At 35.8% G+C, this 11,746-nt stretch overlaps 1 protein-coding gene across 1 annotated transcript; it reads left to right on the top strand.

The window, feature by feature from the left end:
- Nucleotides 1-4,717: 4,717 nt before the first annotated feature.
- LOC120249349 (H/ACA ribonucleoprotein complex non-core subunit NAF1-like) lies at nucleotides 4,718-7,254 on the top strand. The gene is given in 5 exon segments (XM_039257845.1): nucleotides 4,718-4,919; nucleotides 5,024-5,085; nucleotides 5,694-5,711; nucleotides 5,713-5,772; nucleotides 5,877-7,254. Coding segments are annotated over 5 exon segments (1,644 nt in total). The 3' UTR covers nucleotides 7,179-7,254.
- The last annotated feature ends 4,492 nt before the right edge of the window (nucleotides 7,255-11,746 follow it).

Here is an 11,746-nt window from a genome sequence, read left to right on the forward strand (position 1 = left end):
CCAAATTTTGTAAACGGTAAAAATAGAATGGTTTAATGAGTTGAGTAGATTCATGCATCACCAAACCCAACAAAAAACAAATCCAAATTTTGTAGATCTTGTACTAACTAAATACACATAACACATCTAATATTTCAAACACCATGAATAACACATTCCATCATTTATCAAAAAATCAATAATAAATGCTGTACGGCATTCACCAATTCCGACCAATATTGCAATTAAGCATTTTCCACATGAATGTATTAAAAAAATTCTGAATTATTGCGGTAAAATGCAAGCATTATTTCTTCTAATTATCATGTTCAATCAATTTCATTATAGTGAACAGTATAGTTTTTTTAACACTAATTACAATTTTATATTCATGTCCCATAAAAATATATGTTTTAAAATAAATACATTGAAATTAAATGATTCATAGTCAAACTACATTGACCCATTGTGAAGGATATTAGGATCATTTAAAATATTTTGAGTTCAAATATCATTAGATACAATGATAATAAAGAATTATCGATTATAGATATAGGTTTGCAACCAACACCTTCATCATGTATTATTAAGTGAGAACGCATCATGCGTATGCCCTTCAAAACTTGTTATATTTGTCATTAAAAAAAAAACATGTGAAAAAAATGAATTAAGAGAAGGACATGTATTTTTAAATCGACATCAATAATTATTAATCAACAGGCACTTAAAACAAATAAATAAATCTCCTTTATAATTAAAAATTTTAAACCAATCACTGAAGTTCCCAAAGCGCGCTTTGAGATTCGCAGCGGATGAAATGGTATCCGATGCGAGTCCGGATGAACACAATATCGGCATTGAAAAGGCCGAACATTCCTGGACCGTGCATCACTGTCTCAAGATCCGTTTAACTCGATAAAGTAAAGAATAAGCGGCACGATCGTACTTAATGATACAATTCAAGGGCATCTCCGTAACATCACCCCCCCTTTATAAATATATATATATATATATATATATATATTTTTAGGCGTTGTTCATAATTAAGAGTAGTAGAGTAGTGAAAAGAAAGATGGTGGAGAAGAGGAGAGCAATGAGGAGGAGATATCAGAGCCGTCCGATTCCAAGGAGAGGCCAAGTGAAGGCAGCCATCGCCGTCGGATTGGCTCGATCGGTCGGTTCATTTTTTCTCTATGGCTCGATGTGGAACCGGTTCTTACTCGCGGCTCATGAGTCAACCTGGTCCAGCCAGTCATTGATGGTCTCTTGCATCTCTTCTTTGTGGTCTGTTTTTTAGTTGCTGAAATAAGATCGCATGGTTCTTTGATTCGGTCTTATGATTCTGTTTGGTTCCTTGATGGATCGATTAGTTTAAATTTTGTTAGGTTTGAGGTGAATTTTCATTGTTTTGATTTGTAATAAAATAAATTAAAATATATGTGAGCTCTTTTGAATCTTGTTCATTTCTTTTGAATCTTTGGCCATCTTTATGCGGAATATATATATATATATATATATTCTTGAAAAATCCATTTTAACTCTTCCCCAAATTTTGTAAACGGTAAAAATAGAATGGTTTAATGAGTTGAGTAGATTCATGCATCACCAAACCCAATAAAAAACAAATCCAATTTTGTAGATCTTGTACTAACTAAATACACATAACACATCTAATATTTCAAACACCATGAATAACACATTCCATCATTTATCAAAAAATCAATAATAAATGCTGTACGGCATTCACCAATTCCGACCAATATTGCAATTAAGCATTTTCCACATGAATGTATTAAAAAAATTCTGAATTATTGCGGTAAAATGCAAGCATTATTTCTTCTAATTATCATGTTCAATCAATTCCATCAGAGTGAACAGTTTTTAAACACTAATTACAATTTTATATTCCTGTCCCATAAAAATATATGTTTTAAAAGAAATACATCGGAAATTAAAGGATTTATAGTCAAACTACATTGACCCATTGTGAAGGATATTAGGGTGAGACATTTAAAATATTTTGAGTTCAAATCTCATTAGATACAATGATAATAAAGAATTGTCGATTATAGATATAGGTTTGCAACCAACACCTTCATCATGTATTATTAAGTGAGAACGCATCATGCGTATATGCCCTTCAAAACTTGTCATATTTGTCTTTAAAAAAAAACATGTGAAAAAAATGAATTAAGAGAAGGAGATGTATTTTTAAATCGACATCAATAATTATTAATCAACAGGCACTTAAAACAAATAAATAAATCTCCTTTATAATTAAAAATTTAAACCAATCACTAAAGTTCCCAAAGCACGCTTTGAGATTCGCAGCGGATGAAATGGTATCCGATGCGAGTCCGGATGAACACGATATCGGCATTGAAAAGGCCGAACATTCCTGGACCGTGCATCGCTGTCTCAAGATTCGTTTAACTCGATAAAGTAAAGAATAAGCGGCACGATCGTACTTAATGATACAATTCAAGGGCATCTCCGTAACATCACCCCTCTTTATAAATATATATATATATATATATATTTAGGCGTTGTTCATAATTAAGAGCAGTAGAGTAGAAAAGCAGCAAAAGAAAGATGGTGGAGAAGAGGAGAGCAATGAGGAGGAGATATCAGAGCCGTTCGATTCCAAGGAGAGGCCAAGTGAAGGCCGCCATCGCCGTCGGATTGGCTCGATCGGTCAGTTTGTTTTTCTCTATGGCTCGATGTGGAACCGGTTCTTACTCGCGGCTCATGAGTCAGCCTGGTCCAGCCAGTCATTGATGGTCTCTTGCATCACTTCTTTGTGGTCTGTTTTTTAGTTGCTGAAATAAGATCGCATGGTTCTTTGGTTCGGTCTTATGATTCTGTTTGGTTCCTTGATGGATCGATTAGTTTAAATTTTGTTAGGTTTGAGGTGAATTTTCATTGTTTTGATTTGTAATAAAATAAATTAAAATATATGTGAGCTCTTTTGATTGATTGTTCATTTCTGTTTACCTTTGTGCCAGGTTTTAGTAAGGAAAGCATTTAAGCAATATATACACTGGATAGAAATGTTTTTTTTTTGTTTTTTTGTTTTTTTAACAATGTGGATAAAATATTATAAACATATATTATTATTAAAATCTCAACTATTCATTAAGAAAGTTGAGAATTTTAGATTTTTGATATGAGTCATATTTTAACTGTTAAGTTATTATTATGATGGCTATGTAGAATAAAAGTATATAAAAGAAAATAACAAATAGTAAATAATAAAAAAACAAAAAACAAAATGAGACAATATGATGTATGAAATGAGGCTATATAAAATAAGCAAAATATCCATTTTAATAATACTTAATAAATTATTATAAATAATGGATTATCCACTCTAAATAGCACTTATTAGATGAGTAAAAGAGTTTAACTATTTAAGCAGAGGCGCATGCGGAGGTATGTCATATTTTTCTCATTCTTGATAAGCATATAATGTGTTAGGTACTTACACCATGGGCGTTAAATTTTATAATACTTGTGCTTTTCACATGAGCCACCCTTCACTAATACAAACATCTAATACAAGAAACCCATTATTAATTAATAGACTAAATGATCATTAGTAACTTCGTAGACTACTATTGGTATTTTATATAGATGCCACTTTTAAAAAATAAAAAATAAAAAATAACATAGACAATTTTATTTTTCATATACTCTCTAAATCCATAAATATCCAATTGGATGAGCTCTAGGGTTCTAAAAGGTGTGACTGCGGATCAAAATATTAGCCATCGTTGTAAAAACCATCTTTGTATTTTTTATGAATTTTTTTCTCACAAAAATAAAAATTTATGGACAGTATTAATTGCATATATATTTTTATTAATACCAAGAGATCATAATCCAACAATATTGACTTTATTGAGAAAAACGAGTGTGAAATATTTAATTACTAGCTTGAATTTCACTAGATGTAATGGTGTAATATGTCATCGGCACTGGTTTATTATCCAAATTTTATGTCACCAAATAAAGATGTGCAAGTTAGATGATCAATTTCAAGTTTGTGCACTTTTTGATGTATATACGGTTTCTTGCTTTTATCAAAAATATTTTTATTAATATAAAAACTACCGTAATTATTAGTGAGTTCTATTTCATGCCTTGGAGGTATTTATAAATTATAATCACCCCAACAAATTCAAAGAATTAATACAATTAGGAAAAAAAAACATAATGAGTTATCCTCCACTATAGAAGACTTTAGAAGACATGGAATAAAAACCTCTTATTTTCAAAAACATCCGCAAGTAGTTTAGAGTGCCTCGAGATGGAACCACACAAATAATAACCCAATCTCGAGATCACACACCAATTGCTAAAACCCTAGTATGAGCCAAACCCTGAAAACCCTAGCATCATCGTCGTCCCTCCAAAAACCCTAATCGCTCCTCTCTCTTCTGGCGATGGTGGGATGGCGAATCCCAGCCATTAGAGAAGCTCCTGGTCAACCCTTCCTGGATTCCGTGCTTGATTTCGATCCCGTGGTTGAGTGGCTTGTTGATCCTGATCTCTCTCCGATGTCAATCTCTAATGCTAGAGACGCCAAAAATTGAGCCAAAAAGAAGATGATGTTCCTGCTCTACATGAATCCAGAGTCGAGGAGTCTGAGCTTCCAAAAAGAAGATGATGTTCCCGCTGTGCATGAATCCAGAGCCGATGAGTCCGAGATTTTTAGGTTCTCCAATCGATGAGAAAAATGGATAAGGTTTCTCTTAATCCAGTGATCAATGGCGGCAGTGAATCTGTGGCTAGCCCTGATGAGAAAATCAAGAAAATGGAGCATTTTGAGGAGGTTCTCGGTAGTGAACAAGCGAATGGCACACAAGGAGTGGGTTTGGTTTCTAAGGGGGAAGAGGAGGAAGTTGGCAGTGAGTCTGAGAGTGATGAAGAGTCTTCGAGTGAGGAGTCTTCTAGTTCTTCTAGTGGTGAAGAAGAGGGATGATGATGGAGGTGATGAGGTGGAAGAAGCGGAAGAAGGTGAGATTATGGAGAATGTGATTGTTTTCAAGTGACGAGGAAGGGATTGTCATGAAAGGGCCTATTAAATCAAAGAATGAGATTGAGGTAATTATTTTCCTTGTCTTTCCTTTATCCTTTTTTGCTTGAATGCATGAACTTGCATGGAGATTGGGTAACTAGTCTGATGGATGATTTATGCAAATAGTGAATTTGGGGATTCATGAGTATGTGCTGCTTATATCTTTGATCGATAGTATTATATTTTGGAGGATTTGCTATGTTTATCTCTTTGGCATTAGCTAGGTTGATACTTCCATCCTGGGTATCTTGATGATTTATACAAACAATAAATTGAGGATTTATGAGTATGTGCTGCTTATATTTTTGATCTGTTGGAATTATATCTGCTTATATCTCTTTTGCTGTTATCCATATTAATTAGAGATGTGGTTTATGTTTGCATTGCAGTTTCTTGATCATTTATGCAACTTTTGAATTGGGAATTTGTGAGTTTGTTGTGCTTTGAATGTTTCTGATTCATTTCTAATACATGTTATATGTGTCTTTGTGCATTTTGGTGGGATGTAATAATGCTAACCTTTTATTTGTTGTAGCTCAGCAGGGAGGTTGTTCCTGCTAATGCATTCATGTGCATGGTAAAACTTGGATTATTTCATGGATTATTGAATACTTATGGATGGTTTATACTGCAGGATCTTCCTCCAGTTCCTCCCTGTTGATGTGTGCTTGGAACCACATCATCAGACTTTGCCGGTTGGAGTGATTTCATCTGTGAGTTTGCCTAAAAGAAACTTTTAACGTACTGAGTTTCAGTTAATAATTTACTTGTCCCTCTGTAGGGTTGAAGTTGTTTTATAAATTTGATTTTTATTCAGATAATTGGGAGCAGAGTCATTGTAGAAGGTTCAGAGAAGCACAATCCTCTTAGTGAGGGTTCTATCCTCTGGATTACTGAAACCAGGTCTCCTTTGGGTGTGGTTGATGAAATATTTGGACCTGTTAAAAATCCTTACTATATTGTGAGGTACAATTCTGATACAGAAATCGCTGATGGAGTGAAGGAAGGCATGAGTGTCTCATTTGTTCTGGAGTTTGCAAATCATGTTCTCAATGATAAGGACATCTACAAGAAAGGGTATGATGCATCAGGTGAGAATGACGAGGAGATGACAGATGAGGTGGAATTCTCTGATGATGAGAAGGAAGCTGAATACAGGAGATCTCTTCGGCAGGCAAAAAGAGCAACTGGACACAGTATGCATAGCAATAGGGAATGTGGTGTGAATAAGAAAAGAAATGATCGGAAGGTTGCCGGAACTAAGAAAAATGCGAGAGCTCCTAACCTTCATGCTCGTGCTGCTACAAACCAATCATTGCCTTTTGGTCCTGGAACTCATGCATCATCAGGTACAAGTAGTGATGGTAATCCAGCTTTCTCTTCTGGAGGCAGTGCTTTCCCTATGCCACCAACAATTCTTCCAGCTGAGCGAACAGGCGCTTGTCTAAATCATCCTCTTGATCAGTCATTGCAGCATCCACTGAACTCTGTTTGGGCACATTCATTACCTCCTCCTCCTCCTCCGCAGCAGCAGTTAAATGCTTCTGGGCCAGGAATGCTATTACAGCAACAACCAAATGTCTGGCCAAATGACATGCTGCCGCAGCAGCAGCTTGGTGCTTGGGCACTTGGAGTGCTGCTGCAACAGCAGCAGCAACAACAACAACAACAACAACAACAGAATGCATTGGCACAGGGATTCTCACCTCTGCACCAGCTTATTGGTTTACAAGGAGGACTTGGTGGTGCTTCATATCCACATCCTCAGAACCCGGCCTTGAACGCTTATTCAAATGCAATGGCTTCTCAACGGCCGTTCCTACCTCAGTCTAGCCCCCCGCTTGGTGGACCATGGAATGGAGGAGGACTGTTAAATCTCCCTGTTAATCCTATGGTGACAAGGCCCTTTGGTCAGACTGGCTTTGGTCTGGCACAAATTGGACCTAGCAATGCTCAAGACCCTAGGGTTTTTGAGGGACAGAATCCAGCAGCCATTCGACAAGCAGGGCAACAGCCCCAGCCCTTCTCACCTGGAAGGTCATCTCCTCATGGAAGGAGGCCACACGGCAGAGGAGGTCGTCATTCCTTTGGTAGAGGCAATCGGGCGCGGGGCAGGTAGGATAAGATATGTATCTACTAGTTCTGGGTAAATTTTGTGTATGTTGGGAACTTGTTCTTTAAAGACTGTTTCATTAGAAAGAATAGCATGGTATGTATTAAGTTTTTATTTTTGTATTATTTCTTATTGGTAAATTTTTGTTTGCCAGCTATTTGTTATACTGAATTTTGTTTGATTATGAATCTTTTAAAGTTGAAAAAAGAATATTGCTGTTTGAAAATTTTGAAAGGAATAATTGTAAAAACGTCGCATTTATAAAAAAAAATTAGTGAGGATAGTTATTAATTGATTTCAGACCTGATTTCAATCACTATTTTTCATCAGCTGCTAATTCGCAATAATTATATACCAAACATCCTTGTACATTGCATCATAAGCAAACATTCACTGGTATGAGGCTTCAGAATACAACTATTTTAGCCTCCAGATTTCTTATTACAACTTATGTATTTTTCAACTGTTCAAAGTTGAATGTGCAAATACAACACCAAAGATTTAGAAAGAAGTAAGGTAGTAGGAATTCTGAATAGATAAGGGCGCTACTACTCTACCAGTGAAGGTAATGAGAGATTGAAAATTGTTATGGAATTAGATATCTGGATATCTCCAGGACTAGCTTCTTCACTGCTTAACAAGCACTCAGGCGTGTCTCATTCAATGACACACAATGATATGAAGCACATGATATAGGCAAGCTATTGAAGAAGTATTCATCTGCATCACAAATACCAAGAGAAGGTATTAAAATTAAGCCGTATCTCAGTCAATGACACACAATGATATGAAGCACTTGCTATGAATTAATGACAGGTACTCACTGGGTGCATTTTACTTGTATGACATATGATATGTGGTGATTTAATTATTTCATCTCACAAATTTGTCAGTTTGAACCAGGGGAAAAAGAATGAAAGATAAGGATGAGATTACCTCCGGGAGTGCTTTCTGGTGAGGCATTCTTATAGAAACAATGGTTTTTTTTTTTTTTTTAATTTTTCATTTGGAAGTTTTTACCAAGCGTTTTTAGTGTAATTTTAGTAACTTATGTTTTTTTAAGTAGCCAGAAACTGTTAAAAAAAGATTAAAATATTTCCCGGACACTCTTCCTTTTCAACTAAAATCTAAAAATTCTTAAATTTGTTTAAAAACTAAACTATTATTTAGTACTATTCAAATTAAGTGTTGGTAGTTTGTTCATGTTATAAAAATTTATCTTGTCACACTTAATAAGTGACTATCAAAATGACTAGGTTTGTTGGACAAGCATTCTCACATGACTCAATATCAATGGCAACCTTGGGTGAAATACCAACCGTATAATTCCATATAATATTAAATTTATATGTAATTGGTACAAATTTAATATTTATTATATTATGTTTTATTTATTTTTGAAACATGCGTTATGATATCATTAACAAATATATATACATATATGCTGAACACAGTTTGTACTTCACCAAAATACTGCTAAAAAACGTGTAAGGGATTCAATTTGATTTGACAGGTTCATTGACTTTTCTTCTTCACCAATATCAATCTGTGTCCCACCTCATGCATGATTAACATTTCAATCAATCAACCAACCTGGCGCTAATTCGCAATAAAAATTATATCAAACAGTGAAATATAAACACTGTAATTAAAAATTTATTGTATTTTTAATTATACTTAACCGAATACTAATTTTTATGTGGTTTTAAAATGTCACCTGGCACCATATCATATTCCAAAAATAGCATTACTCATTTACACAAAATGGGGGTTAAATTTTCAGGAGGTCACCCAACTTTACTTGGTTTTCAATTCGGTCACCCAAGTTCAAAACGCATAAAAACGATCACCCAACTATGATTTCTTTTCACCGGCCAACATCCCGACCAATTCCAGCCCTCATAAACCCACGCGGCAGCCGGAACGGCCTCGCTGCCAGGGTTGTGCCGACTCGTAATCCCGATGTGGCATGTCCACGCCCTGCTTTTGTGATCCCCGCCGCCAGAGAACCGCCACATCATCTTCACCTCAAAAAGGGGAAAGTAGACCGTTGAGAAGACATTGAGCTTTTTCCTTCTCACCTTCTTTCTCATTTTCACCAAAGCAAAGGCTTTGTGGTGACTGGTCGAGAGCAAAGGATCGAGAACCTTACCATCGGTGAGGTAGCAAGGCAAGCAAGAAAGACTTCAACGCAGAATGGCGGTGAATCGGGAGGTCCGTCCCAAGCAGCGACGGTCCACCGTAGTATTGTAAGCTCCATGAAACCCTAATGCCCTTATTGCATTATATGTTTACTTTATAGGTTGTAGTGTCTATTTGAAGCAAAATAAGGTTATGGTTTACAAGTGAAAGTCAGTGGTATGTGTTCACAATGCCGAGGGTCCACCAGTAGTACATTAATTTTTTTCTTTTTTTGTTGTTGTGGTCCCTAGCTAGTAGTTGCATAAGTTTTGTTATTGAGTGGGTGTTTTGGGTTTTTTTTTTCCTTGGATGTCTTGGGTTTTTATGTTGAATGTGGTCCCTACTGTTAGTTGTAGAAGTGTTGTCATAAATGGGTTTTTTTGGGTTTTTGTTTTTACTCGTATGTACTAAATTTTGTGTTGAATGTGGTCTCTAGTCGTTGAATATAGAAGTATTGTCGTTAAGTGGGTTTTTATAATCTGGATGTCCCTAAATTTTTGTCGTTGAATGTGGCCCTAGCCATTAGTTGTAGAAGTGTTGCTATGAAGTGGATTTTTTTGGTTTTTTTTTATATTAGATGTCCTTGCTTTTTATGTTGAATGTGGTTCCCAGCTTGATGGCCAATTTTTAGTCCTGCTTTTTTTAATGTGATGTTATTTGATCTCAAACAGCTTGTAGAATTTTTTTGTCAAATAGGGTTTTTTTGTTTGGTTTATACTATGGATGTGCTTTCCATCAACACAATTCATGTGGTGCTATGTTCCCCGGTTTGAGTTAAAATTTTTCGGAATGTGCTTTCCTTGCCACAAATTCCATATTTCTAAATAAGGGTGTGGTAGAATTGGGTAAATTTAATTATGGTTTGTTAATTTCCCTCAACACAATTACATTGGAAAGCTGGTTTGTGTTATTTGCCTCCATATAACTTTATTTTGGTTTGTGTTATTTTCCTTGACACAATTTTTTTGATATAAACTTGTAAAGAATTGGTTCAAAGGACTTGTCATTACCTATGTGATGGTTGCATTATGTAGTGATATGTACATTGTTATAAACAGCAGATCAAAAACAATGAATTAATCGTGTATATTTTCTTTTTTTATTTCAGCATCTACAACCTGAGTTGTTTAGTATAAGGATGCACTACATGGTTGGGGGTATAGAGGGATTGGTCGGGTTTGTAGACTTTTTGTCGTGGAGATCAAATATCTAGGGCTCGGAGTTGCTAGCTATGGCCGTGGGAGTTTCAATTAGATGTTGAAGGGTGCACTGTATGGTGGCTGGATGTAGGCAGTGAAAACAGGGGTTTAAGGGAGATATGCACTGACATGGATGCACTAGCCATGGCTATGGCAGTAGGTAGTAACAGGGAGGTTCAGGTTTGTGTAAAGCTTGCAAGAAGTGGACAATCAATTTTAGAAGAAGTGGAAGGAGGATCTAGTGAAGAAGATAGAGACTTGGAGGAGGAATTAATTAAAGGAGATGGTAAGAATAAGGATGTTGAGGAAGATGACTTTCATGATTCTGATTACAGTTTTAGTGATGTTTCTGAGCAAGAAGTAGGGGCTACTAGCCATAAACACAGGACCATGGTGATTACTCATGGAGAACCTCCAAATCTAGCAGGTGAAGATGATGTTGACTCAAACTATGCAGGGTAGTGAAGAGTTAAATTCAGCGTCATCAATGTATGAAGAGGAGATAATTAGTAAGAAGCCCAAATATTCAGAATTTAATGAAGAGGTTGATATGAACAATCCTCAATTTAGAATTGGAATGAAATTTAGGAGTTTTAAACAATTCAAGGATGCAGTGAAGGCTTATGGGATTAAGAACAGATATGTAATGAATTTTAGACCTAATTCCCAAAAAAGGTGCAAAGCCTTTTGCAAGAAAGGATGCCCTTTTTACCTATGGGCATCACCTATGGTCAAAGATGGCAGCACAGTGCAGATTAAGGCAGGGAAATTAGAGCATGAATGTGCACGAGATCACAGTAATAGGCATGTAAATGCAGAGTGGATAGCCAAAGCCTATCTTGAGCAATTTCGAGCAGATCCTTCATGGAAATTAGCTGGGATTGTCCAGGCTGTGAAAATTAACCAAGAAGTGGATATCAGTAGGTTGAAAGCATACAGGGCCAAGTGCCTTGCACTCAGGTAAATTTAATGCTTAAGTCTTATTTAATTTATAGTTTGCTATCTCTTATCTGTAAGTTAATTTATTTGCTTCAATTTTTTTTCCTACATTCAAACTAGGATCATAGATGGTGATGAAAAAACTCAGCTCGAAAGACTTTATGACTACAGATTGGAGCTATTGAGGACTCACCCGGGTTCATGCATTAAATTCAGGTGTAACCAAGGTGTTTTTGAGTGCATGTATGTTTGTCT

Source organism: Dioscorea cayenensis, chromosome 19 (genome assembly GCF_009730915.1).
Source record: "Dioscorea cayenensis subsp. rotundata cultivar TDr96_F1 chromosome 19, TDr96_F1_v2_PseudoChromosome.rev07_lg8_w22 25.fasta, whole genome shotgun sequence".
Classification (NCBI taxonomy): domain Eukaryota; kingdom Viridiplantae; phylum Streptophyta; class Magnoliopsida; order Dioscoreales; family Dioscoreaceae; genus Dioscorea; species Dioscorea cayenensis.